General features: G+C 39.1%; 1 protein-coding gene across 2 annotated transcripts; it reads left to right on the top strand.

Annotated features, from left to right (window-relative positions):
- The first annotated feature begins 470 nt into the window (after positions 1–470).
- LOC141443883 (uncharacterized) lies at positions 471–26,686 on the top strand. 2 transcript variants are annotated; one of them, XM_074109248.1, is made up of 11 exons: positions 471–1,082; positions 6,329–6,461; positions 8,461–8,536; positions 9,735–9,936; positions 10,606–10,867; positions 11,600–11,763; positions 12,482–12,556; positions 14,835–14,900; positions 16,469–16,549; positions 18,230–18,309; positions 19,444–26,686. In XM_074109248.1, the coding sequence occupies exons 1-11, from the start codon at positions 884–886 to the stop codon at positions 19,465–19,467; spliced, it is 1,362 nt and encodes a 453-aa protein (XP_073965349.1). In that variant the 5' UTR covers positions 471–883; the 3' UTR covers positions 19,468–26,686. The 2 variants fall into 2 exon arrangements, with proteins under 2 accessions (XP_073965349.1, XP_073965350.1); XM_074109249.1 differs by lacking the exon at positions 16,469–16,549.
- Positions 26,687–27,320: the final 634 nt, after the last annotated feature.

Here is a 27,320-nt window from a genome sequence, read left to right as displayed (position 1 = left end):
GATTGAGCATTCCTTTTGGTTTTGGTACAAACAGAGTTGAACAGACTCTCTTATCTGTGAATCAGTGCAAACAATGTTGCACTTTGTGCCAACGGCATAAAAACTTTTTCAATTCTCAGATAAGTTGGTCAGTCTCAGTCAGTCTGTATTAATTAAGCATGTATCAAGTCTAAAGGCCTACTCCGAAACTCGAAGTTCGTATCGTGCCGTCCCTCTCGCTCTCGTATAAAATAGTGTCAGAGGGACCGCACGACACGAACTTCGAGTTTAGGTTTTCGTAGTAGCCCTGCTGTATGATGCGGTAAATATTGGTTTTACTTTATGGTTTTGTATTAAAATTAAAAGGCTGCAGGGCTACTACGAAACTCGAAACTCGAAGTTCGTGTCATGCGGTCCCTCTGACACTTGCACTATTAAAACGAGAGCGAGAGGGACGGTATGATACGAACTTAGAGTTTCGAGTTTCGTAGTAGCCCTGTTAATTCGAATGTGAATTTATATCATTTAATTTATCCACAATTTTAGGATTGAAATTAGAGTAATAATATTTTTTGTAAAAATGGCTTTAAATTTATAGTGGCTGAATATTTTTTTTCCACGTCCTATTTGGTTCCATAAGTAAGAAAAGTTTGCCTATGGTATAGCCGGAGCCATTTTTCTGAAAAAAGTGGTGATACATGTCAAAAATTTCGAGTAAAGTAACTATATTTTTCAAGGCTGTGGAGCTGCCTTCAGTGTGATGACTGCGATTTCTACAATCGCAATAAATCGGTTTTAGCGATACACTGGTACCGGCCGTTTCCTGTTTGATGTGAGATACATTGTTCGCGGGCGGCATTTCACATTGCTGCCGGAGTTAACAACAAAGGCAGACGGTAGCGCTATGGGTTATTACTGCACCGTGCCTCAGTGCACTTCGCTTGCCGGGAAGACGAAAAATGTAAAGTTCCACCGGTTCCCGCGAGACACCACCATGGCAGACAAGTGGAACGTGATCCTCAAACGTGGGAAGCCCTACACAAAGTACTCCAAAGTGTGCAGTCTCCACTTCACACAGTCAGACTACAACGTCACAAATATGGGTAAGAAAAAAGATATTCGGGTTTTTCCACCTCTGTTTAGCACGTCGCGTGTGTTATTCACTAGTTTTCTCTGGAATGAGTCATCACAATGTCCGTTTTATTTGTTTTAATAATGTAATCTCCTTACTGTCCGGTGACAATGTTATTTTTAACATTAATGGTTTTTTGTGAGCGATAGGATGTTGATTTGGATTTGTGGTTTTTGTGTGTTATGCAATGGGAATGACAATGGATTCACTATCTTGTTTTGCGCTGACCTTTAACAGTTGTGATTATCAGAATTACTCTGAAATCTCGCTGAAGTTTTTTTTTATCTATAAACACAGTTTTAAATGCAAATTTATACTAATAATGTATTGTTTGAATAAGACTAACGGCTGTCTATGAACATTTTATGTGGAGAGGAGAACTTCTAATTTCATGACAAAATCTTGTTAGTGATTAGAATATTTTTTATATTCTGATTAGTTGACATGGTAATAGAGTTCTCATAATACACCAAAAACCCTGAGGCTGCCATTAATAATAATAATTATAACAATACCCCAGAAACTTTAAATTCTACTCTGCACAATATTATGGGCTGAATATGAAGTTTTGACTGCTCGGTTAAACATCATTACCATGCCATGTTTATTTGCACAATGGAAGGTCAAGTCGCAAGAATTTTGATCATGCTAGATTTAGAATTGGTATTGTCTTTAGTTTTCATAAAAATTAACCTTGAGCATTATCTCTTAATAGGGCCAATCAACTATTTTACCGACACTTCGGGCGTCTCCTGCGATATCAAAATTGTCTCTGGCATTACCAAAAAATCGTACTTCCAACAAGTTATTTCACGGTTTAATAGGTTGAACTTACGAAGGATGGCATGTATTCATGTTGTACACCATCTATTAAATTACAGAATAAACATGTTTAGTTACAAAAATCTGCAATTGTTTGAAAAATGTTGCGGACAGATTAGTGTGGGTAAAAAGTTGATTGGCCCAATAATACTTGCTGAAACAGTAATAAGGAAAATAATGTATTGTTATTTTCATTTTCATTTTCATTTTCATTTTTCAATGTATACCCTATGAACACAATTGTTTAATAATAATGATTGTTTGTTTAGTTTGCTAGGATTAGAGACAGCAAAAAGAGGGGTGTTATAAGTTTGACTGCTATGTGTGTCTGTGTGTGTGTACATGTCTGTGGTTAACAGGTTAACAGGAAACTAAAGTGCATACATATGTTGTATTTTTAAAGTATTAACCTTAGCGGTCGGTAAAATATTAATGCAATTTATTTTTATTATTATCTTTATTTATTTTTTTATTCTTAAGAATGTTTGTTGCCTTAATAAATTAAGCAACAAACAGTCACATAGTTAAACTTAGTAATATAATATATATTACTAGGTACTTATGCTAAATTAACTTAGGCTAATTTTGCGGGAAATCTGCATAGTCCCCGCGGGATAGGGATAAACGAATTTTTCACAGATGAAGTCGCGCGCAACAGGTAGGTATTGCATAATTATTTTTTTCTTTTTAGTTGTCTTTGTGGCGGCGTTTTTTTTTCGGACGTTATTTTTAAATTTTTCCACAATATATTTTTTGGGAATTCCTGCTGGAATTTCGAGAAATCTCAGAATTTAAATTCAATTGCTTTGTGGTTTACAAGTGCAAAGCTGCAGGTAATGGCTCATAATAAAAAAGACATTTTGACATTTGAATTGCACCAGTATAACAAATGATTTGTGCAATTAATTTTAAAAGAATACAGTATTAAGTATTCTGGAAATTATTAAAGAATATTAACTTCATAGGTGAAAAGAGAACCAAACTTGTGTAGTTTTTGCATCTAAGGTGACAACATTCATCTGCTTTCGCAAGTATATTACTAAATTTTACCTGTTGCTTCGCGCACCTAAACTTCTTTATTCAGAAGTTGAATTGAAATTCCAGGATACAACAATATTCCTGTGAGAATTCTCAAATATTATGTCACTAGCCTTAACCCACGGCTTCACCCCCATTAGAAATAGCTTAATGCCGTCTTAACTCAACTGTTGTAAATTATGCCCGTGCAATTTTTTTAAACATACAATGACAACCATTTACTTACATGATTCTTGTTACCATTATGATGCAAATGTTTTCAAATTGTTACCGTAACAACATTCGCTCGCACAACGCCATCTATTGCTTGCAAACGAAGTTCACACGTCATCTTGAGAGCTGAGGTATGGTATGTCACCGTTCTTGGACAGCACCCTCATTTCTTGTTTAAACTTAAAGCTATCCACATGCCAAATTCTGTTCTTATTTTAATCCAGTTGTTTTAGCGCAATAACAAATACACGCACACTTGCTCACAGACTTGGGCATCTATAATATTACGCAGTTATTTTACTGCTCCGCATATCGGAGCAGCAACCCATGCTGTGACCACATGGTGTAACACGGTGACTTCATCTCTGTGTGGAGGTGTGGTGCGTGTGATGGTATAATTGAGTGGTGGTGTAATGTGCTGAGCGCCTAAATGCATGCGGTGGCAGTGTGATAACCACCATTGAAGTCCCACTATTACTATTCCTACCTAACCTACTAATCTTACTAGTTCTAGTAAGATTTTGTAAATGAGTGTAAGGTAAAGGTTATGATAAAGATTACATATCCAGCATTAGTCAGAGGAAACAGAATTAAAAATTAAAACAACTGGCATCATTGGGAATCCCCAACTGTTTTTTCCTTAAGTTTATCAGATGACTGACCACAGATCAGCTATATTTGTACACATGGAAATTATTAGTAACACTTGACCAATTTAATGTCATATGTGTTGGGAGCGTGGACTGTAGATTATATTTTTGGTTCTTCTCAAGAAAAGTCTTTGCACTGGTATGAAGATTTGCATGCATAAGCAAAATAGAACACGGAAAATTGTCTTATACTAGACGTAGACCACTCGTAGACGCAGTGTGTTATAGCCGATTGGCGACCGGATGTGAAAGAGAAAAAAGTTCTGCCAACCTTAATGCTTACAAATCTTTGTGTTGCCAGCAACAATATGCTAAGGTTGGTTTGTGAATTGTTTTCAGTTTTTCAGCCAGACCATACCAGAAAAGGAAAAAAATACCTTTATTAGATCTCTCATGTGTCTGTTCATCCATCTTTGTCTGTCTGTCTAGTCTATCTGTATCTGTTTGTCTGTCACAGCTACTTGGCTCTGAAAGTACTCAGTCAATTCAGTTGATATTAAGTACACAACACATATCTCGTCGCTCGTTTGTGGTGCGCGTGGGTGCAGATGGGTGGGTGCGACTGCAGATGGGGACCATCGCGGGTGCTGCCTTCTGGCCGAAAGACGTCGTGTTCCGGCAGTTCCGGGGCACCATGCCGCAGATGAATGCGACGTCGGGGACGGTGACTCAACGGGGTCACGCGTTTTGTCACCAAATTAATTTTAAATATTATTCCTACTAATATTATAAATGCGAAAGTAACTGTCTGTCTGTCAATTACGCTTTCACGTCGAAACCACTAAACCGATTTTAATGAAATTTGGTATATCCTCCAGTGGCGATCCTTACATAGAAGCCCAAAAGCCGGGCTTGCCTTATAAAGAGAACAACGTCCAAACGAGAAAAAAGTTCTAATAAAATCACTTTAATAATTTAGCGCGCTTTATTTTACGTAAAATAATAAGAATTGCATAAGTAAAGTGGCGCTGATTGCGACCGGCGGCGGCGCGGCGAGTCTACGCGGCGATAGTGGCGTACATTGTAAATAGCATGACATCTCGCTCGCTCTCGTGGGCTTTTACGGGGCTTCCAAACGCTCTCTTCATACTTAGGAAAACGTTAGTTTTGCAAATATCTATGTATAGCTGCATATGTAGCACTTTCTTTGCAATTTTGAATCAGCAGGGCTACTCCGAAACTCGAAGTTCGTGTCGTGCGGTCCCTCTCGCTCTCGTATTAAATAGTATAAGTGTCAGAGGGACCGCACGACACGAACTTTGAGTTTCGGAGTAGCCCTGCTGGCTTACGGGGCGAGATGAATAACTTCTAAATAACTTCATGATTGTTTATTTCGAACCGTGAGCCGTAGTGTAGCGTTGTGATTTGATGCAATCATTTCAAAAAATAAATAAGTGCTTAGGTATTCTGGTTTTAGTGCGGTGTAAAGTGCAGTGCCTGTGGGAGAGAATGAGTTCGGAAACGGACCAAATTGTCCCTTGTGTGGACTCCAAGTGTATGTCTGTAAAATTTTATCTAGTAATAGTATGCCTTCAGTGCGCTTTGGTAAGCTCGTCCAAACTGAAGATTGAAGTTTACGGCAACAAGATGGATGTAGGTACATTAAATTATAAAAAATACTAAATCATATCTCTCGGCTTGCCATAGTCTGATACCCTAGGCACGCCACTGATATCCTCCTAAGTCCTCGCGTACTTTATTAAGGACTAATTAACACTAAGAATAACGGCCGAATGTACTTTATAAACTACAAATTGGTCATTGAATAAAGAATTCTAAGAATTTTGAAATAATGTCCAAAATAACAAAGGTGGTCACGACTTCTAGGTCTTAAATGCTAAGTTTGTTAAAAAATGTCAGGACTCAGGAGAATATAAGTTATTTGAACCCCAAGAATGAACATAGGATACCTTTTATTCCGGTAGAGGGCGCCACCGCACGATAACTTAGATCCGCGTAGACGGAGTCGCGGGCATAATCTAGTTGATTATAATTATAAATATGTATGTATGTTAGTTTGTAAGGTATTTATTTTATGGGCCAAATGAATTTATTATTATTACTAGCTTTTGCCCGCGGCTTCGCCCGGGAGCCCTCGGGAACTGTGCATTTTTCCGGGATAAAAAGTAGCCTATGTCACTCTTTAGCCCATAAACTATACTCAGTGGCACAAAATTTGGCCGACTCTCCATACAAAATTACTTACATTTGGGGGCCAGATTTTTTGCCGCTCAATATATCTCTCCCCCGTTCCCACTCACCTGGAAAAAACGGACAAACATACAAACAGACACACTTTCGCATTTATGGTATTAGGATGGATGTATAACAATTTGTAGTATAATACACATACATACACAACAACATACATTTCATACATAACATTTCTTATTGTTATTTTTACAAATTATGTGTCATTGCTGTTATAAATAAATTATTTTCTTTCTTTCATTCTTTCTTTCAATAATAAAGATTATGTATTTGTATGTTTCAGGCCAATGGAAGACCTTGAGCAAGGACGCCGTGCCGTCCCAGAACCTGCCGAAGCTGAATCCCGACGGCACCGTCATGGTCATCCGGAAGAGCCGCACCCTCAAATACAAGGATGGCAAGAAGGAGGAGCCCATGTGAGTCCAGTTTTAATTTAACCCCCCGACGCAAAAAGAGGGGCGCTATAATACGGTATTTGACAACTCCTGATTTTGCCATATCTTAATATTATTATGAAAATATAGATAAACAGTAACCCCCTTATTCATTAAACTTAACAAGCCTATGTTAACTAACAAATGCTTTGTCCCTTTCTAAAAAATACAAATGTCGAAGTGACAGATAAGGACAAACGAATTTTAGCGGCATTTTAACTAAAATAGGTTTTATTGTCGTTTATGAATAAGGGGGGGATAGTGTTTAGCGAAGAGAAAATTTAAATCTGTTGAAAATTGGATTTATAGTGATTTTTTGAAAAAACTATATACCTGTCTCTTTCTCAAACGCTTTTCTCTATGCAGCAAGTATGGCGGTACTGGCGTGTGACGTCACATGCCAGTATGTCTTTCTCTGTCTAATCTTGAATTTCAAACCTTTATAACTTTGTTACTTGTAAAGGTAGCTTAAAAATTGTTTTTCTATTCGATAACAGGCATTGTGTAGTTTTAATTTATAAAACATATACAAAATATTCAAATACCGTATTATAACACAATATGTTTAGACTATCGCGTTTATTACTAATTTTATGATCGGGTTTTAATTTTGTTCCCTACTACCCTAGTTTCACTCTGCTCGCGAAATTCTGACCAACCGAAGTACCGACCGAGTTGGACGAAGTAAGATGAAGTGCCTCTCCTCTCCACCTATTGTATGCCCCTCATCATCATCATCATCATTATTATCATCAGCCAGAAGACGTCCAGTGCTGAACAAAGGCCTCCCTCTTAAAACGCCACAATGAACGACAACTCGGCTCTTGCATCCAATGGTTACCCGCAATTCTCACGATGTCGTCAGTCCACCTAGTGGGAGGCCTGCCAACGCATCGTCTTCCGTTCCTAATAATCATAAGCCATAATATCACGTGTCCTAATACTCTAAATCCCTAATATGTTTTGTACTTATAAGACATAAAACTTAACGAGTAATGATATTAAAATCCATAATATTAAATGCCATAACAGAGCTCTTGTTGGCATACAGCGACTCGCGAGCCAGAAAAGTAGGTTAGGGTAGAACTGCGACCCCTACAGAAACGAACCGCAGCTAGAAAAGTAGGTAAGGTTGGAATTGCGACTCAATATTATAACAAAAAATATTATGGCATTTACATTATGGCAAACCTTAGCATGTTGTATCGTTATTTTTTTTGTATTTTGTAACTATATGTGTATGTTATGTACCTATATATTATAAGCCTATTTCAAATGTATGCCATACGATTAAATAAATTATGGCATAAGATCATTATGACAAAAGTGGTTATGGATTTTGAAATAAGTGCAAATAAGCATTAGGATATTCAATATTAGGACAATAAATATTATGGCATTTACATTATGGCAAACGTTTTTATGGCAAAAGACCATTATAACAAATGTTGTTATGGATTTTGAAATTAGGACCAATGATATTATGGATTCCAATATAGACCCATGTGGCGCATATGCGCCAAACCTCGTTCATTTTCGCGGTGTGGAGCTAGCTTAAGTTTGACGGTAATGTCTGCTTCTATGTTTATCTGTGGCATTGTAGCTCTCAAATGAGTAAACCGAATTTTTTACAAGCTTTAGGTAGCTAAGTATTTAACTTGCAATGTAGGTATGTATTGTATTTACAGGTTAAATCTTGCAACCAAATTTTGACACACTTCCAGTGGTCAGATTGACTTAAAATTGGCATTAAGAATGTCCACAATATCCAGTAGCAATATATTAATCTTGTAGTGAAATTATCCGGCCAGAATCGTCCCCACTGGACGGAACTCCGCAACAGTTAGTAGCATTGACTTGAAATTTAGTACGGAAATGTAGTTTAAATGGCACGCAAGTACAATCACCAAAAGGTACGAAAGTCGGCAAAAAATTTTTGTACTAAAAATGAAATGTTTACCAAAAGCTTGTGTGTTTGCAGCGACAAAACCGAGAAGTGGTCGCCGCTGTCCGCGTTGTCGCACGGCGCGCCCGAGACCGTCGAACCCGACAACAGCGTAAGTTGTAGTTGTGGGGCATTCCACGAAAATGTCCCTTACGAAATGCTTTTGCCTTGTGTGCAATCAAATCCGTAAAGCTCGAGAATATACTGAAATATTACCTGACTCAATATCATTTTCACAGCCTTCTCAGAATTATTAGAAGAACGGCATTTCGTATAAGGGACATTCTCGTGGAATGCGCGAACTAATTGGATTACCCAACTATCTCAAAATGTATGACCAATAGGGTCTATTAGAAGCTTTTTACAACCTTCGGAACGGCAGCATACGAAATTAGAGTTTTGCCCTTAGTATAGGGCCTGCAGGGCTACTACGAAACTCGAGACTCGAAGTTCGTGTCGTGCGGCTCTGACACTTATACTGTTTAGTACGAGAGCGAGAGGGACGGTACGACATAAACTTCGAGTTTCGAGGTTCGTAGTAGCCCTGCTGACGCAGGCCTCGCAGGTTTTGGCTTCCACGCACATTGAAGTTGCTTTCTTCGCGATGCTGATTAGTTCAAATTTACTTTTTAACCCCCGACGCAAAAAGAGGGGTGTTATAAGTTTGACCGCTATGTGTGTCTGGTGTCGGCCTGTCTCTCTGTGGTACCGTAGCTCTTAAGCGGGTGGACCGATTTGAACGCAGATTTTTTTATTTTTAAGCAGGTTTTCTAGCGATAGTTCCAGTTGCCTGTCTGTAATCAAACCTTGCAAATTAAATTCGACCAACTTCCAGTAGTTGGATTGACTTAAAATTTGGCATACTTATGTAAATTGCGTGACAATACAACAATCTGGTAGTGACATCCTGGTAGTCCGGCTACTTGAAATTGTAGTTTGGGTGTTTACTGATTGTACTTGTATTGACAAGTATAGTCAGCCAAAAAAGGCTTGTATTAAAAATTACCAAAAACTTATTATAAGCTTTTATTTAACTTGCTAGCTTGCTATGTATGTCCCCGGCTCGCACCTCTGAGTTTTTTGAAATTCATGTGCGAAATTACATTTGAAATTTACCGCGAGCTTTACGGCGAAGGAAAACATCGTGAGGAAACACCTGCACAAACCTGTGAAGCAATTCAATGGTGTGTGTGAAGCGGTGAGTATACCGGTATTATTTTTATACAAAAACATAACCCTCCCAACCCATGATGGTGATGACGACGACGACAACGACGATGATGATGATGATGATGATGTTATGTCCCCAGCTGGCGTACCGTCTGCAGACGCTGCACGCGCTGGCGAGCGCCGTGGCGCCGGCCACCGGCACCGGCACCGGCACCGGCAAGCCGCGCAAACAGGACGCCTTCATGCAGACAGACCCCGTGCACTCCGAGGAGGAGGAGACCTCGCAACCCAATAACAGCTACAGCGAGACCTCGGACAACTCCTTCCACTCCGAACAGCTAGGTACACTCTTGAACAACCCTTTCGAGACATAGGCACGCTAATAATAATGAGGGAGGTAAAAATCCATCAGTAGAATTGCATAAAACCCCATGGAGTCTGAGGAGGAGGAGACCACGTAGCCCAACAACAGTTCCACTCTGAGCAGCGGTACACTCTTGAGCAACCAGTGTTTCCGAAGCGGTGCTGCAACTTAGGGATCTTTAAAAAATGAGCCTATCAGTCTCTCAAAGGGCCGGCAATGCACCTGTGATACCCCTCGTGTTGACTTCCCGCATGCTCGTTTACCCCTCTTAAATATAAAAAAAACCTTTTCGAGACATTGCGCGCTAATTTGCACCGTTATTTAACACGACACGAGTGGAGCGGTGAGCGAGGTAAAAAACTGTGGGGACAGGATTGCTGACCTTTGATACGGCTAACGCGCTAGCTATAGTCTGTAGCCTCTCGCGCAACCAGGACGCCTTCAGGCAGACAGGCCCCGTGCGCTCCGAGGAGGAGGAGACCTCGCAGCCCAATAACAGCTTTTTTTTTTTTGCAAAAATAAATGTTTATTAGTCAAAATACCACGCACAGAACTTATCACGCTAACACACACGAGTAATATTTACCTCGACGTTTCGGCAACATTACAGTGGCCGTGGTCACGACCGTTTATTGTTGTCTTTTCAGAGTACCCTGTGCAATACAAAGAGCCAGAGAAATACGAAGCCAAGTCCTTCGAGCCGCCCAAAGACTACACAAAAAGCACGGAAGATTACATCCCCCAGACAAACGAAGAGTACAACAAGGAGGCGGAAAAGTACGCCCTCGGCCGAAAGTCACACAACGGGTACGACAAACTGGAGTACCAGAAGCCCTTAGAGTACCAGAAGATGGGGGACTTGTACGAGTTCAGGAGTTATACAGGGTACCCCAATGGGTACACTGACAGGTAATTACAAGCTTAGGCTCCGTTTGCACGAGAGATGTGCGAGAAACGTGTTTTTCTCAAAAATGCTATGTAATATTTATGTTGTGTTCCTTAAAACAGGCTTCAAAATATACTGTTGCAGGCCTAAGCCTGCAAGACAACAGTATTTTGTTTCAATGCAAAACGTCAAATATCCACGATAAGGGCCATACACACGACTTGAAATTAATAATCGAGGTTCGTTTTGAGTCTTTGACATTCGTTTGACACGTGTCTCTTTAATTCCTGAAGAAGTCATCGGAGTGTCTGCCAAATTAGGTCAGCTGGACAGTAACTGATTCCAACGTTACCTGGAGGCTAGGGAATGGATAATCTGAATTTCTATGGTTCATTTATTATAGACGGAGAGCGGACTGCAAAATTTCGTACCTGCTTGATACCGCGATGAAATGCATGCACAATGGTTTCCCATAAAACTGATGCCGAGTCCGAATTTGATAGTCTGCCGCGGCGGAACTTGCCGAAACTACCAAAAAATAGTCACCGAAAGGTATAGGGGCGTTATTTAACCCATCTGATACTGAAATAATAGTCATGGCATCAGTTAGGAATTTACTGGTAGATACAGAAAAGCGAAATATGTCAGTATTTTTTTGCCGGAAGTGTTTGGCAGACGCCACGCAGCGAGCCGACGACTACGATGAAATGTTTGGCATAAAAATTGTAACACATTGCATATTTTGAATATTCCAGTGCGGAAATACTCAGGAACCAGCAGCACAACCTCCAGATCTTACAGGAACAGCACCGCGCCACGGAGAATCAGAACTTCTTCCCTGAGGGCCACATCAAGCAGGAAGTGGACCTCAATGGGGAGGAGGAGAAGTTCCTGTATGAACGGACCAAGGATCAGTTAGGTGAGTATGTCTACTCAGAGAATGCCAACAGGAGATATAATTTAAGGGTCAATCAACTTCTTAGCGTAGCTGGTTGCCATGGTAATAGTCTCTTGGGTCTCTTATTAAAGTATGATGTAATGGAGTAAAAATCTCCTGGGTTACGAGACTGAATAACGACACTAACAAGTTTTTTGGGCCATATAATGCTGCGCCATTAAAGACCACGATGTAGATCTCGCAGGAATTTTGTAAAATCTCGGAATTTCAGTTCAACTGTTGTTAACTACTATTACTAGTCTAATACAGATATATATTCGTGCAAAATTGCAGCTTTCTAGCATTGATAGTCCCTGAGCAAAGCCGCGGACGGACGGACAGACAGACAGACAGACATGGCGAAACTATATGGGTTCCGTTTTTGCCATTTTGGCTCCGGAACCCTTAAAACCATGAAAATAATTTTCTACCAGTCTGAAGTCGGTGCCTCAGCACGAGCCAGCAGGAGTGATTGAAGCCCAAAATACTCGTATAGTTGTAGGTGAGGTAGACGACTATAGGTCCACTCCTGCTGGCTCGCGCTGAGGCACCGACTTCAGACTGGTAGAAAATTATTTTCATGGTTTTTGTCGTCGGTTCTATTTTTTTCATAAAATTTTTGCTCACAACACTCACGAGTTTATGAACTCGACTGTACTACTGCTACTAGTCTTTACATAAGGTTAAATTCGTGTTTCAGACGCGGGCATGTACGCAGAGACGCAGCGGAGACTGGTTCCGCCGCTGCCGTCGCAAGTCAAGCAGGAGCCCGAAGGTAACTAGCGCACCAACTATAAAGTTGGCGAGCAGCGAGAAGCGAGTGCGTACAGATGTATTGAAAAATGTTTTGCCCTCGTATTTTGTCGGGAAAGTTCGTTTTTAGGGTTCCGGAGCCAAAATGGCAAAAACGGAACCCTTATAGTTTCGTCAAGTCCGTCTGTCTATCTGTCTGTCTGTATGTCCGTCCGTACGTATGTCATAGGCATTTTACTTGAAAACTAAAAGATGTATATCAATGAAATTTGGAGTACAGATGTCTTGTCAAAGCCGTTATTTAGTTTTGTAGTGAAATTACAAAAATAAATATTTATAGGGAGGGCACTCCGTACACGTAACGGAAATTGATTTTTTTTTTAACTCGCGTCAAGATGTGGCACATAGTTTGATAGCTCTTTTGAAAAGATAGTAAGGTTTCTCAAAAACTTTTTTGATTAAGTTAAGATTTCCGGAAATAATCGCTCCCAAAGTAGCAAAAATTGTGTCCCCCCCCCTCTATCTTGTAAACCGTTTGTCCAAAAAATATGCAAAAAATATGGAAAGGTAACACTTAATACATTTTTTATCTAGATATCTCAACTGAGTTACTGAAGTTTACTGAAGCCTATTGAGAAAGCAAGATAAATACAGTTTGATTAATTCGGGTTAACACTTGACAGATGGGCGTGCCTTTAGTCAATTTTCAACTTTGACGTCATACAAATAAAGCCATTTTTAGTATACCGCTACCCACGTTTACAACTTATTTATTTATTTAAGGAGAACCAACAGCTAAAACACAATATATGTAGAAGGAATAGCAACACAGAGCCAATTACAGGATCCCACAGATAGCCATAGTATACATGTTTAAGCTTAACTTAAACGAGGTGACGCGCACCATATCAGACGTCACACCATGCCAAACAAAACACCACAGAACTTCAAATGGAATTACTATACTCCTCAACACATAGTACTTATTTCCTTTAAATAAATATTACAACAAAGTTAAATGATACTTCCGCAGGTTGTATCAAAAATTTACATTAGGTTAGCACGGCACCACACAAAGAGAAATTATGTAAAAACTATTTTATTTGTATGAACTCAAAGTTGAAAATTGACTGAAGGCACGCCCATCTGTCAAGTCTTAACTCCAAGTAATGGTACTGTACGAACTTTTCCGACAAAATACGATGGCAAAACATTATTCAATAAATCTGTAGTTCTGTTAACTTTGTCACCGGGTTATAAGCGAGTATATGAGTGCGGCGGGAAAGTGAGTTCTGACTGCCAAGCGAGTATAAATTTGACGCACTTCCAGTGGTCAGATTGACTTGAAATTTAACATACTTATGTGTTAATTAAGGCTTGGACTTAAAAAATTGTATTAAAAACGCTGCGGCAAACTAGTGGAGAGAGTTCTCGTCGCCAGCGATCAACTATTACTATGTGTATCTCTTTTATTGACATGGGATTTACTTTACTATTATTCGTTTCTTGAGCGAGAAAATAATCAATAGCTAAACGCTTCCTCGCAGGCGGTGAGACAAGTGCCTTAGATCCTATTTCTCCACTCTGAGGCCCAGGTAAAGATGTAGGATAGTTTTATCCCGGAAAACTGCATACTTCCCGCGGGATAGCGATAAACAGCGCATTGGTATCAACTGGGAATGCTGTAAATTTTCACGAAGACGAAAAACGAATTCATCATCATCAGCCGGAAGACGTCCAGCTGAGCAGAGCTCCTTAGAGCGCCACATGAACGACAACTCGCTACTCGCATTAACCGATTACCCGCAACTCTAACAATGTTATCAGTCCACTTAGTCAACACTTTGTCATCCAGTTCGTGGTCGCCATTCGATGACTTCTCCCCCAACGGATATCTGTTTTTCGCGCGATGTGGCCCGCCCATTGCCACTTCAGCCTGCATACGTCTTCGAGCTATGTCAGTGACAGTGACTTTAGTTTTTCGTCAAATTTCTGTATTCCGGATTCTATCGCGCAAAGATAAAATAAACCAACGACCGATATGTGTTTCTGTGTGTCTCTCTCTGTGTATGTATGTGTCTGTGTGTCTATCTGTGGTGCTGTAGCTCTTAAACAGGTGGACCGATTTGAAATCGGTTTTAATTATTTGAAATCAGGCTTTCTAGCGATGGTTCATAGACATATTTTATTAAAATCGGTTCAGCCGTTTTTGAGATATTTTACATTGAAGTGACGAAAGTGGGGGGTTTTCCAAATTTTTGTTGGTTAGGTTATTAAATGTGTGTTAATATGCCTTGCAGGCTGTGAAAATGTGATGCAACCGCAAGGGAGCCCGTACTACTCTAACGGACACGACAATGTTCAGGGTGAGTGCAGCCACCGATACTTTATACTTTGGTCAATCAACTTTTTCTTGTTTGTTATTCTGTCCACTTGTCCATAGGACAGCAGTGGCAGTATCTTAACCCTTAATAAGGCCCCATTTATTGGAGTATACTACTATCGAATACACACCTAACAAAGGATGTTTTTAAAACTAGTAGTATTTTCAATAATTACGGTTCATCCCAGCCTATATACGTCCCACTGCTGGGCACAGGCCTCCTCTCACAACAAGAGGGCTTGGACCGTAGTTCCCACGCGGGCCCAGTGCGGATTGGGAACTTCACACGCACCATTGAATTGCTTCGCAGGTTAGTGCAGGTTTCCTCACGATGTTTTCCTTCACCGCAAAGCTCGTGGTAAATTTCAAATTTAATTCCGCACATGAATTTCGAAAAACTCAGAGGTGCGAGCCGGGGTTTGAACCCACGACCTTCTGTTTGAGAGGCGATAGGTCAAACCACTAGGCCACCACGGCTTTTTTTTAATTACGGTTCTATAAGGTTGAATTACCAAGTCGATGCACGTAGTCGCTAAATCGCCGCTACCTTAAGGGTTAAAAAACTTACATAATATGCTACTGAATGATTAATGAACGACGCCGCGTGGTCCACGAATTTCCGAGTAGTCTACTATGAAGGGTGCGTGGGGAGCGCCACGTCGCAAGCGTGCGGGCCGCGCTATCACCAAGTAGTTCACGAGCGAGGCGATCCGGTGACGCTACAGAGTCTATGTAGTGCGCATCATTTGTTACTTCTTTACCTCAAAAGCATAAATTCTTTGTAGCGATTCGTTTATTTTTTTTGTCGCTATTAATTTTAGTTGCTTTTCACCTCAATCGTGCATTGTATCGCATTGTGTGTCAATCGTGTTTTTTTAGCATTATTTGTTTAAGTCTCATTTTACCTCGATCGCGTGTTAGTGTATTTCAGTGCAACAATCAATTAATGCGTCAAATTAATTAGAGTCCCAAGCAAACATCGATCGCGGCGAAATGCATCTAGGAAATACTACATGAAAAATTAGATGCTACAAATTAATTATACAAATGTAAAAAGCTACGCGAAAGATTGCTTCAAGTACCCTACAAGATTCTATTAAAATTTTGTTAATTCGAGCGAAATGCTATTCGGTGAATCGCTACAAGGAATTTATGATTTTCAGGTAAAAGACTACCTAACAAATCCATATAACGAATACTAACCGGTCGCGGCGAGGCGGTGCGGGTCGGGTGCCGGGTGGCTCTAATGTGCTGTCAAAGTCAAAATACCTTTATCCAATTTAGGCTATAACAAGCACTTATGAATGTCAAAAAAATCTACCACCTGTTCGGAAAAACCTCTGTTGACAAGAATCCGACAAGAAACTCAACGAGGCATATATTTTTTTTAACAGATTTACAATATTATTAAATGATATCTATACATCACAAGTATTTAACACAACTTAATTTTTAACACAGCAGATTCGCTATTTGAAGTAGGTAAGAGATCGCCAATGCAGATCGGAATTATTTCCAAATATCCCTGTGACCATCGCGCGCGTGTTACAGGGTACTACGAGCAGCTGGCGCGGCCCGGCCCCGAGCTTCTCATCGCTAAACAGAACGCACTCGCCGCTCACACGCAACTATGTGAGTACTGGCTTAACATCATCATCATCAGCCCCAACACGTCCACTGTTGCTCGGGGGCTCGGTCAGGGTGTCCACTTTCTGGAAAGTCAGGGAAGCTCAAGGTGGTCAGGAAAAATCAGGGAAATTTGCTAGAAATCCAAAACGTCAGGGAAAATACTCGTGATTTCCCAAAACAAAAAAACCAAATTCGATATTTTGACACGTCGTTCCACTTCTGGGCGACGTAAAAGAGTGGCACCATAAAACAAGTCAACGATAAAGTGAGTACGTTCAGTGTGCAGTGAGTTCCCATCATCGGATCTAGCTTAGTATTTCGGGCAGTCGAAAAAAATCATATTTAAACCTGGTTTGAGTATATGATTGGTCAGGGAAATTTAGAAATGTGGTCAGGGAAAAGTTAGGGATATTGTTTAGGATTTGTAGGCGACCGATACCCTGTCGGTACCGAATCGGCTATGAATCAGAATGACCATGAGTTCAGATGGTCTATAGCACATGTCCAATTATGGGCGGGCCACATCGCTCGAAGAACAGATAACCGTTGGTGGAAAAAAGTACGTAGTAAGTAAGTAGTAAAACCGCGAACCGGAAGACGAAGCGTTGGCAGGCCTCCCACCAGGTGGACTAACGAAATCATCGTGAGAGTTGCGGGAAACCGGTGGATGCAAGTGGCGAGTTGTTGTTAATTGTGGCGTTTTAAAGGGGAGGCCTTTATTCGGCAGTGGATGTCTTCCGGTTGATGATGATGATGTATGTACCATTATGTAAATGGGCCAATCAACTTATTATGTCTCGCGAGTTGCTTTTATCTAAAATATGTTATAATGTTATTTTTAGCATAGTATTAAGTATTAACGAGCTAGGCGTTTTGGTGCAAACTGTAAGCCTGACTTTGTATTGTATAAATAAATAAATAAATTAATTAAAAGTATGGTTTTATGGGGTACAAATGCACTGTTGGGCTCAGTACCTAATCGTGTAGGAATCAAATTGCCAACGAGTTCAGGTGGTCTATAACCTAACCAACAAAAAGTTGGAAAACCCCCGACATTGTCACTTCAAAGTTCAATATCTCAAAAACGGCTGAACGCCGCTGGGGGGGTACGCTCGATTTTAATGAAAATTTGCCCTTTAAAGTTGAATATTTTGCAAACAAATCACTGAATCGAAAAATCGTTGTAGTAACCCCCTAATGGTTTTAAAAGACCTATCCAAAGATACTCCACACTACAAGGTTGGATGAGAAAATAAAAAACTCCCCCACATTACGTCTATGGGAGGAACACAAAAAAAATTTTTTTTATTGTACCTTTTTGTCGGCATAGTTTACATATATATTCGTGCAAAATTACAGCTTTTTAGCATTGGTCCCTGAGCAAAGCCGCGGACGGACAGACAGATAGACAGACATGGCGAAACTATAAGGGTTCCGTTTTTGCCGTTTTGGCTACGGAACCCTAAAAACCGCATCAAAATCAGACAGACAGACACACATAGCGGCAAAACAACACCCCTCTTTTTGCGTCGGGGGTTAAAAAAGCATATATCTTAGCACCTCTATTTCATCACGATTCCGCACATGAAGATATTACTCCTTAACTTGTAAAACCTACTAGACAGATGTATCTCTTTCCGTTCCTTCCCTTCTATGTCGGTAAATGTATGTTTGTATGTACAGGGCAAAACACAATGAAGAGACCGTTCTTCTACAGCGAGAATCCGCACTACAACGGGCCACCGTTACTGCACAGATTTGAGGTAACTGAAAATGAAGATTTTAGAAATCGAGTTCGTTAAAAAATGGGTTAATCAACTTTTTACCCGACTGCGAAGAAGGAGGGTTATGTGATTGACGCGTATGTATGTCTATTCCTATGTCCTCTCGTAACTACTCCAACGGCTGAACCGATTTTGATAAATGATACGTCATTGGATTCGTCTTAATGACGCGAGTGACACTGGGTCAATGAAATTCTTGAAAAATCAAAATAGCGAATTTTTGGTGCCAAATTGTAAGCAGTCGGTTTTTTTTTGTTTTTTTTTTAATTTATTGTTTTTAGTGCCCTTATTGCCATGGTGACGTCTCACAAGTTACTCATTATAAGCATGATTGTATGGGGTACAAATCCACAACAGTTTTAATGCAATTTGTTCGTGGCTCATCTCCTAAGCATGCTAATAATGTACTTTTCAAACATTTTACTAACAAAGTGTATCTCTGGTGTCTCCTGAGTTACGGGACAGAATAACAACACTAGCAAGTTGATTGACCCAGATGTACAGTCAATACCAATATAACATAGCCAATTTAGGAAAGTTGAAAAGCCCCCGACATTGTCATTGCAAAGTTCAATATCTCAAAAACGGCTGAACCGATTTGTATCAAACATCTAAGAACCACTGCACCGTAAGGTAACTCGCTTTCATGCAAAAAAAACTGCATCGCAATGGGTCAATCCGTTTGAGAGTTACGATGGCACAGACAGATATTGGCGTTAAACATATAACACCCATCTTTTTGCGTCGGGGGTAAACCTCTTCACCGCCACAAAACAAACGAAGTGACGTGCTCTGTACGCCACAGAAAAACCAGCGACAAAGCAACTTGGTTTTTAATTCCATTGCAGAAGGATTAATTTCGAGTTAATTGTTGGTCATGTGACCGTCGCGTGTGAGTCATTCCATTGGCAGTCACGACTGGATGACTGCTGGGGCGGTGAAGAGCTTAAAAACATAATTGGTGTTATTCAGGTCGGCAATTGCACGTTGTGCATTTTTGCACGCTCCGCTGTGTGTGGCAGGTATTGATGCAGGTGACTGTAGAAAAAAAAGTTGGTCAGTCAGCATAAAAAGTTTAAATTAAAAATATTTTGAAATATATTTTTTTTCTAGGATATACCCAGGATCCTCCAGTGAGTGACATTCCAAAGCTGCGGTGAATAATAAATATATAATATAAACTAAATAAATATAAACTATGTTCTCTTAAAGACGATAATCTCTCGGTTTACTTTTGTTATTATATTTTTCTATTCTGTAAAAAGACGTAATTTTACAGTCCTTATAATTTGGCCAAAAAATTTTTAAATGTGTATTTGTAAATAAGAGTTCTGAACAATTGGTTTCAGAAACTATTTTGGATCTTTTGTTACTAGCGTTTTGTAAGAAAAAGTTTTTCTTTAGAATTCCATTGTAATCGAAATCAAACCACAAATCAAGTCTGATATATTTTTGTTTTTTTCGCGTTTTGTTCTTCTGTTATTTTTTTTTTCAGAGAGGGCCTTTTGTTTCAGGAATGCTAAAACTTGTTTTTGACCATGGTCTACATACCTGGTCATGGTCTATATGGGCTAAAAGATACTTCCCGGTAGAATTAAATTAACTTCGTAAACGTTGACAATGACAAAGGAAATAAATTAAAAATATTGGCCCTTTCTGAAAACGCATTTCAATTTATTTAAGTCGACATGTGCGCCTGTGTACACGCTTGGAATTGGGCAAGTTTTACTGAAATCCCCTGTAAGAGTTTTCGAAAAACTTATATGACGTTGACAGACGTTGACAAACGTTGGTTGACGTTGACAAACGTTAGTTGATTTTGACAAACGTTGGTCCTTTTTGACGAACGTTGGTTGATTTTGACAAACGTTGGTTGACGTGCAAAGTGCACTGCGCTGAAAGCGTGTCGAAGACTTAACTTTTACGGGATTGTTCAGTAAATCAGTTCAAGCATCTGCTGCAATTATTTACTGTCATTCAGTAAAGTTAACTACAAAGTTACAAGAATATGTATACAAATGTGGTGAATAATGTTTTGCTATCGTATTTTGTCGGAAAAGTTCGGCTTTCTCAATTATCTTCAGTAAACTAGTTGAGAAAGCAAGATAAATACGAACATTTCCGACAAAACACGATGGAAAAGCATTATTTACTAGATCTGTATTTGCCTTGCCCGCGCTGTTCACTCGCACAACCAATCTATTCAATTATGGACTGTGTGATAAAATAGCTATTTGATTTAATCAAAATATATTTTTCAATCAAAAAATCAGAGACATTATTTTTTTTGTTATACTGTAAATTTTATATTACGTTTGATTTATTTGTAAAATTAAAATATATTTATCGATTGCGGATTGTATTAAGTTGTAATGATATAGTTACCAGTTAAGTCAATAGTATGCCATTATAGAAAGTCATGTATTTTTTTCTAAAGAGCAGGTACCGTAAAAGAGAAATGGGTAACGCATGGCTCCGTCAAAAAACGTCAGCGAACGTTTCCCAACGTCGCAATGGTAATGCCGCACCAATATTTAAATGTATTAACCAATATGTTTATACAATAATTTTAACGAAAGTTGACATCTGGTTAAAATTGCTGTTCTAATTTTTTTTGAAATCTTGAAGTTCCTACTGTTTACTGTAATTTTGGTCGTACTAAAAAGTATTGAATAAGACATATTTGTACTCTTGTTTACTATTTTTTTACGTTCGGTTTGAATTGATCCTGTATGGTAGCCATGCCTATTCCATTATGAACAAAATCCTTACCAAAAATATGCGAGTATCGCCAGCACGACTGTCTTACTTTGGGGATCGTTTCAACTAGTTAGCAGATGTCGTTTGGAACTTGAAACAAATGATCGGTTTTCTTTTTCATTCTCATTTGAATCTTCAGGAAAACGAAGAAAACCGACGATCCCCGAGCGCCAACATTCTGGTTACTGTATGTGGATGTAATAGTAACGACTTGGGAGGCATTTAGCTTGTGTTGTCTGTGAATCGATTTAAATGCAGTCTGGTCTTTAAAAGCAAATAAACGTTTTATAGATGTAGTGAATAATGTTTTGCCCTCGTATTTTGTTTTAAGTTAAATAAAAAAAAAAACGATGTTATCCGACAAAATACGATGGAAAAACATTATTCACTAGAACTGTATCAGCTGCGAATGTTAACTTTTATAAAGTCCTCAGTGAATGTGAACAAGTTCTGTGCTGCTTAAATGGCTATATTATGTTAGCTAGAAAAGGACAGAGTGACGTGCTGGCTCCCTTGGCGACTGTCAACTGTTTAATGTATGTGATAAAGAAATGTAGCTGATTCTCGCATTTTTTTTGTTAGGTTTTTTTTTGTCAATTTCGTCGACTCGTCTCACGTTCGCTTGAAGGATGGGAACGTTAAACATAACTGAATGACGTGATATTTATCGAATTTACGTGGCGTTTGCGGTATCTTCGTAGGTGTAAGGTGTTGTTGCGTCACAACTTCTTTATTTTGGTTATTTTGAAAATCTTGCCAAAGTTTACTAAAATTTGAAACATTTAGTGGTACGTGTTTTTTTTGGGTCTAACAAAGATTTGTTGTTATTAGCTAGAGCGGGTTAAAAATAAACTTAACCCGTCACGCGTTTTGATCCTGTCCTGTAATGTTTTGGGAGGCGCGACGGGTTAAAAATTCCGAATGTTTGTCGAAGCTAACGTTGATATTACGATTTAATATGTACAATTGACAGTCAGGATCATAAAATGTATGTCCGTTGCATAGACGTCAAAAATATGACGCCTTTATGTTACTCACCTAAGGCCGGTGTTACACTTTGTTTATTTGAGGCGATGCCTGTGTTGATATTTATGACATCGATTGTGATCGATAACAATTTTCTAGTATTTTTCAATATTAATGATTACATTCTTAATTGCTTTGACATTATCAAAACCTGACTAGCTAATCGTATCTTTGGGACTTTCCTTTTTGTTTTGGTGCTCGTAATTTTAGTTTTTTTTTTCGAATTTTCTGCATTTTTCATAGTTGTTAAATAATCGAGTACAATGTTTTTGAAATATTGTCGCGCACAGTAGCAAGATCGCTAGACTATAGCAAGTTTTGTTCTAAGAAACATTTTATTGGGGGGTTAGAGGAAATGCGGACTTCACGCAATATTTAAGTCGAAGTGTTAATTAAACGTGAAATATTTATGAGTAATGATACAGCATGCAGAGACAAATGGGAGTCCAAAGGATTTTATTCGACATCACTTAGCGTCAATGGACGTGGAAGTGTCACAGATGCCCTAAATAACTTTGTTTTTCACAGGCTTGCTATGAAATACAAAATTATTTTTGCTGCCTTTTAAATCTGATATTGTGTGAAGTCAACTTGTAGAGTACTTTGCCCATTTTATAATTACCTTAAGTAGACTAAGGAAGGTGGGATGCGGTAGATATTTTTGAATACAAGAGCGTGTATTATAAGTACGGAGTCTTTTTGTATTTATAAATAAAAATCAAAAGATATTTATATGAAAAATATATATATTTTGAAGTTTATATGGGTGGACCGGGTTTTTTGTTGTGGCGTGAGATTCTGTTCCTTACGTTTCAAACTTAAGGGCCTTTAAATCATAAAGTGTATTACAATTTTGCATGACAGTTTAAATTTTAAATAATTTATTGAATCAGTTTCCATTTTGCCACTATTTTGAAAAACGTTCTTCTGAATTTTGAATATGACACTACCGTGAGACTCACTCATATTTAATGAAATAAACGGATAACGGACGTTTTCAATTGAGTTTAGCTCGACATGTTTCAGGCTTATTCTTAGCCCTTCCTCTAGAAACACGCTACACGGCGGCTGCTGCAAGACGCGCAGAGCAGTGTTTTTCAAACTTTTTCAGGACGCGACCCCGCCTTGGTCTGAAAAATATTTGGCGACACCCTGTCTACCTCTACTTACAGTTATTGGAACATGGAATAATCATACACAATAACGGTTAGAGTATTTTAAAGATACCGCGACCCCCCCGGGGGATCGCAACCCACAGTTTGAAAAACACTGTTCGAGAGGATAGACTACGTATTAGCCCGAAACATGTCGAGCTAAACTCGATTTAAGACGTGAGTTATCCGGGTTCATTTCATTAAACACACTCGTCTGAATATTCATAAATTAAATAAGCACTCATTTATTACGTGTTAGTACTTGTTGGGTATGCTTGCTGAATTTGAAATACAAGTTTTCCAAAATAGTGTCGATTTGTGTTGGTACATGAATTTTACGAATTATTTTTTGTATGAATTAATAAGAATATGTAAATGCGTTATGTTATGTACGTCTATCCGCAAGCGTAGAGAACGTAAGAATACAATCAGCACCTGTCAGTGGCCATTTTGAAATTTATTGTCGCCCAGTTGCGTGATTCAGTAAAAAACTCCTTAACGGTTAATGGCATCGACTTAAAGTTTGGTACGGATGACAATCAAGTACGGTTTATAGTAGATTGTACAACAAGAGCATAAAACGAGCCATTTTACCCAATACGTTCATATAGCCACCTGAGCCGGTACGGCGTGGGTGGATAGACACGTCGAGTGGAAAATGGGTTTAATGCTCGAGTTTTACACTGCTTGTCACTTAGATGGCGAGGAAATGAAATAGCAACAGTGGAAACAATTGTTCACTTAATATGTTTCTTTTATTGTTCACGCATTACTATTAAAATTATACATTTTCAATTTTGATTGATTTCTAGTTTTATATAAATTTAAAATTATTTAAAAAAAGATATAGAAACTTCTTTCTTTATGGCTGTTTACACCGGATTGCCTTGGTCTTAGACGAAGATTTGACTTTATGCACCAGAATATAAAAAGTCATTTTGACTTAAATCACTGGTTTACTTGCGAAAGCGATGAAAAATACTCTCAATAAATTTAAAAATCCGCCACTGACACGTCGCCGTATTTTTTTTACCTGTCAGCTAAAAATGTAATCCAGAGGGCGTATATTTCGCTGTGGCACGGCGCAGTCCAATTTCCCTTATTGATAAGAAGTTAAAAGGGGGTTAAAATTGAGAGAAACAGAGGAATGATAAAGTTAAAGAAGATTACCAAGCTTTTATGAATAAGGGGATGACGTTGAGACGGATTTGCACGGGCCGAGTTACTATGTAACTCAAAGTAAAGCGCTAGCCCGAGGTTAAGTAGTGCCAAAATGTATGGAACTGTCGTGTATAACCCCGGATTAACGGTTTGGATTTTTAACCGTAGACCGTGCAAACAGACCTAATGTCACAAATTGTACGCGCTTAGAATGCCGTTGTCATAATGCCTTGCTTTGGCTTGGCAAGATTTATACGGTGTAGTTCACTAGAGTTTCGTGAGCCGTCACGGAAAAACCGTGACGATCACGGTTTCCTCGTGAACGGTCATGGTTTTCTCGTGGACAGTCACGGTTTCTCGTGAGCGGCAATTTAAAGTGCCCTAAATTCAAAGTTAGACCTAACGTATTCGTGCAGCGACCCCTGCACGCTCTTTATTGACCAAAGCTGTGAAATTCGATGCAAAGATCGTTAATTGTAAAATCGGCTCGCGTTCAAAACGGTTAACTGGCTCATTATGTTTGTCAGACATTTGCAAAAGTCACTAAATGTAGATTTACAGAAGTGTTGTTGCGATAGCGATAGTCTATCGATAGTATCGTGATACTATCGTGGCCTTGAAAATCATTCATACCGACCCTTTCACTATCGATAGTAAGCACGCATACTTATGATACTATCACACACATGAAACATGTCGAGCCTAACTCGATTTAAGACGTGAGTTATCCGGGACAATATCACTTAATATGAGTGAGTCTCACGGTAGTTTCATGTTCAAAACTATCGATAGTATTGACCGAGTTCAATAGTATCGGCTAATTTTCACTATCGATACTATCGATAGTATTGACCAAGTTCAATAGTATCGGCTAATTTTCACTATCGATACTATCGATAGTATTGACCAAGTTCAATAGTATCGGCTAATTTTCACTATCGATACTATCGATAGTATTGACCGAGTTCAATAGTATCGGCTAATTTTCACTATCGATACTATCGATAGTATTGCAGCATGTCGATATTTTCTATTTTCGATAGACTGATTTTTCAGGGTCAACTATCGATAGCGAAACTACCGCTATCGCAACAACACTTATTTGCAGTTAAAGAAACTGAATCGCGAACCTATAGTGACCTTAAAAGTTTGACTTAACACCCCTGTAAAGTTTTCCATCGTAATTTTTTCGGTATCCTGGCTTTTGGCATAAAATGTTTTTCGCAAATGATTTTCGCGAACGATTTTCGTATGTCCACATGAAACAGGACATGAATCGTTTGGAAAAAATATTTTCGGCGTAAAAGTAGAAAACCCAATGTGATATTTGCAGTAAAATGGTCCCACCATTAGAACCATGGTGGTTCTGTACTGCTGTACCTTAACACCCTGTACTATGTTTATAAGTATTCTAGCAAAGAAAATAATTCTATTCTATTCCACACTCGCGAAAAAGCCTTGGTATGTATGTATGTAAACTCTTATTGCACATTAAAATTAAATACAAAGAAATGCAAATACACAGAGAGGAGAGCAAAGGCGAGCTTATCCCTTAAAAGGGATCTCTGGTAGTCCAGCGGTTTGGCCTATGGCCTCTCAAGCAGAGGATGGGTTCAAATACAGCCTTACAAATTGCATTTGAAATTTACCGCGAGCTTTACGATGAAGGAAACCTGAACAAATCTGTGAAGCAATGAGGGGTTCTATTACAAACTAGTTGGCGCTGACATCGTGAGGCCTGTTTGACAACTTAGACATTTGCGTCACGTTTGTGATTGGTTACATAACTGAATGAGCCAATCGCAAGCGAGACTGAAACGTCAAAGAGACCCCTCGTACTAACGCTATCTAGGGATAATTCGCCTGTCAGGAAACCCTCATTCAATGGTGAACATGATGTTCCCTGTATCTGGGTCCCATAGAGGCTCGCGATTACGTTTCTTAGCCATCATACTCATGAGAATTGTGTGCTTTGTCAAATTAATTTTTGGTCACTTTTGTATAACGTTACTTCTGTCGCTATAGAGCGACAAGGTACAAAAGTGAGCAACAACAACATCATCCATGTACAATCACGAGTCGGATGCCTTGCAGAGTTATATAGTATCCGGCCCGTGTTCGTCGCTAAGCCAGTTAACTGTTTGTATGCCAACCTTAGTGTAAGAGGAGTAGAGTAATAAATGCTAGATACAACCTTTTGTTTATATATTTTTTACAGCAGTGGCCATTTTCAAATAAAATAAGTGGAAAATTTGCTTTGGACTTTTATTGATAAACCAGATTTATCGCTGGAAACGAGCGTCAAACTACTTGCATGTGGCCGCACCTCATGGATGTGGTGTTGCGTTTCGACTAGGAAGAAGGTCGTTACCTTGTTGTTTATTGTATTCTTATTGTACTACCCATTGAACTGAAATTTGGAAGGTAAGACTCAGTGACAATGGATTTACATAAGTACTATTAATATTTTCATACCTGTTTGAAGTCGGTGCCTCAGCACGAGCCGGCGAGGGTGAACTTAAAATCTACCGCCACACTATCACTCGTGGCTTCTATCCGCCTAATAAACCGACTTCAAATTGCTCGAAAATTATTTTCATGGTATACTTAAATAGTCTTAAATTTTTAAGTCAGTTAAAAAGGTAATTTATTCAACGTTCATTTTGGGCTGTCTACGTTCTACTGCAGAACACAGGCCTCCTCTGAGGTGTGTGCAGGTTTCCTCACGATGTTATCCCGCACCGTAAAGGAAGAGCCATTCGCGATGACGCGTGCCGTAGTTATTATTACAATGTAATAAGTCTAATTTTGACAAAATCACGCGTATTCGTGGATAACACCAGGTATAAAGTGTAGTTTAGGTATAGAGTAGAGATGCAACGGATATCC

The sequence above is a fragment of the Choristoneura fumiferana genome, chromosome 28 (genome assembly GCF_025370935.1).
Source record: "Choristoneura fumiferana chromosome 28, NRCan_CFum_1, whole genome shotgun sequence".
NCBI lineage: Eukaryota > Metazoa > Arthropoda > Insecta > Lepidoptera > Tortricidae > Choristoneura > Choristoneura fumiferana.
The sequence above is the reverse complement of the archived record's forward strand: the minus strand, read 5'-3'. Positions and strand labels throughout refer to the sequence as shown.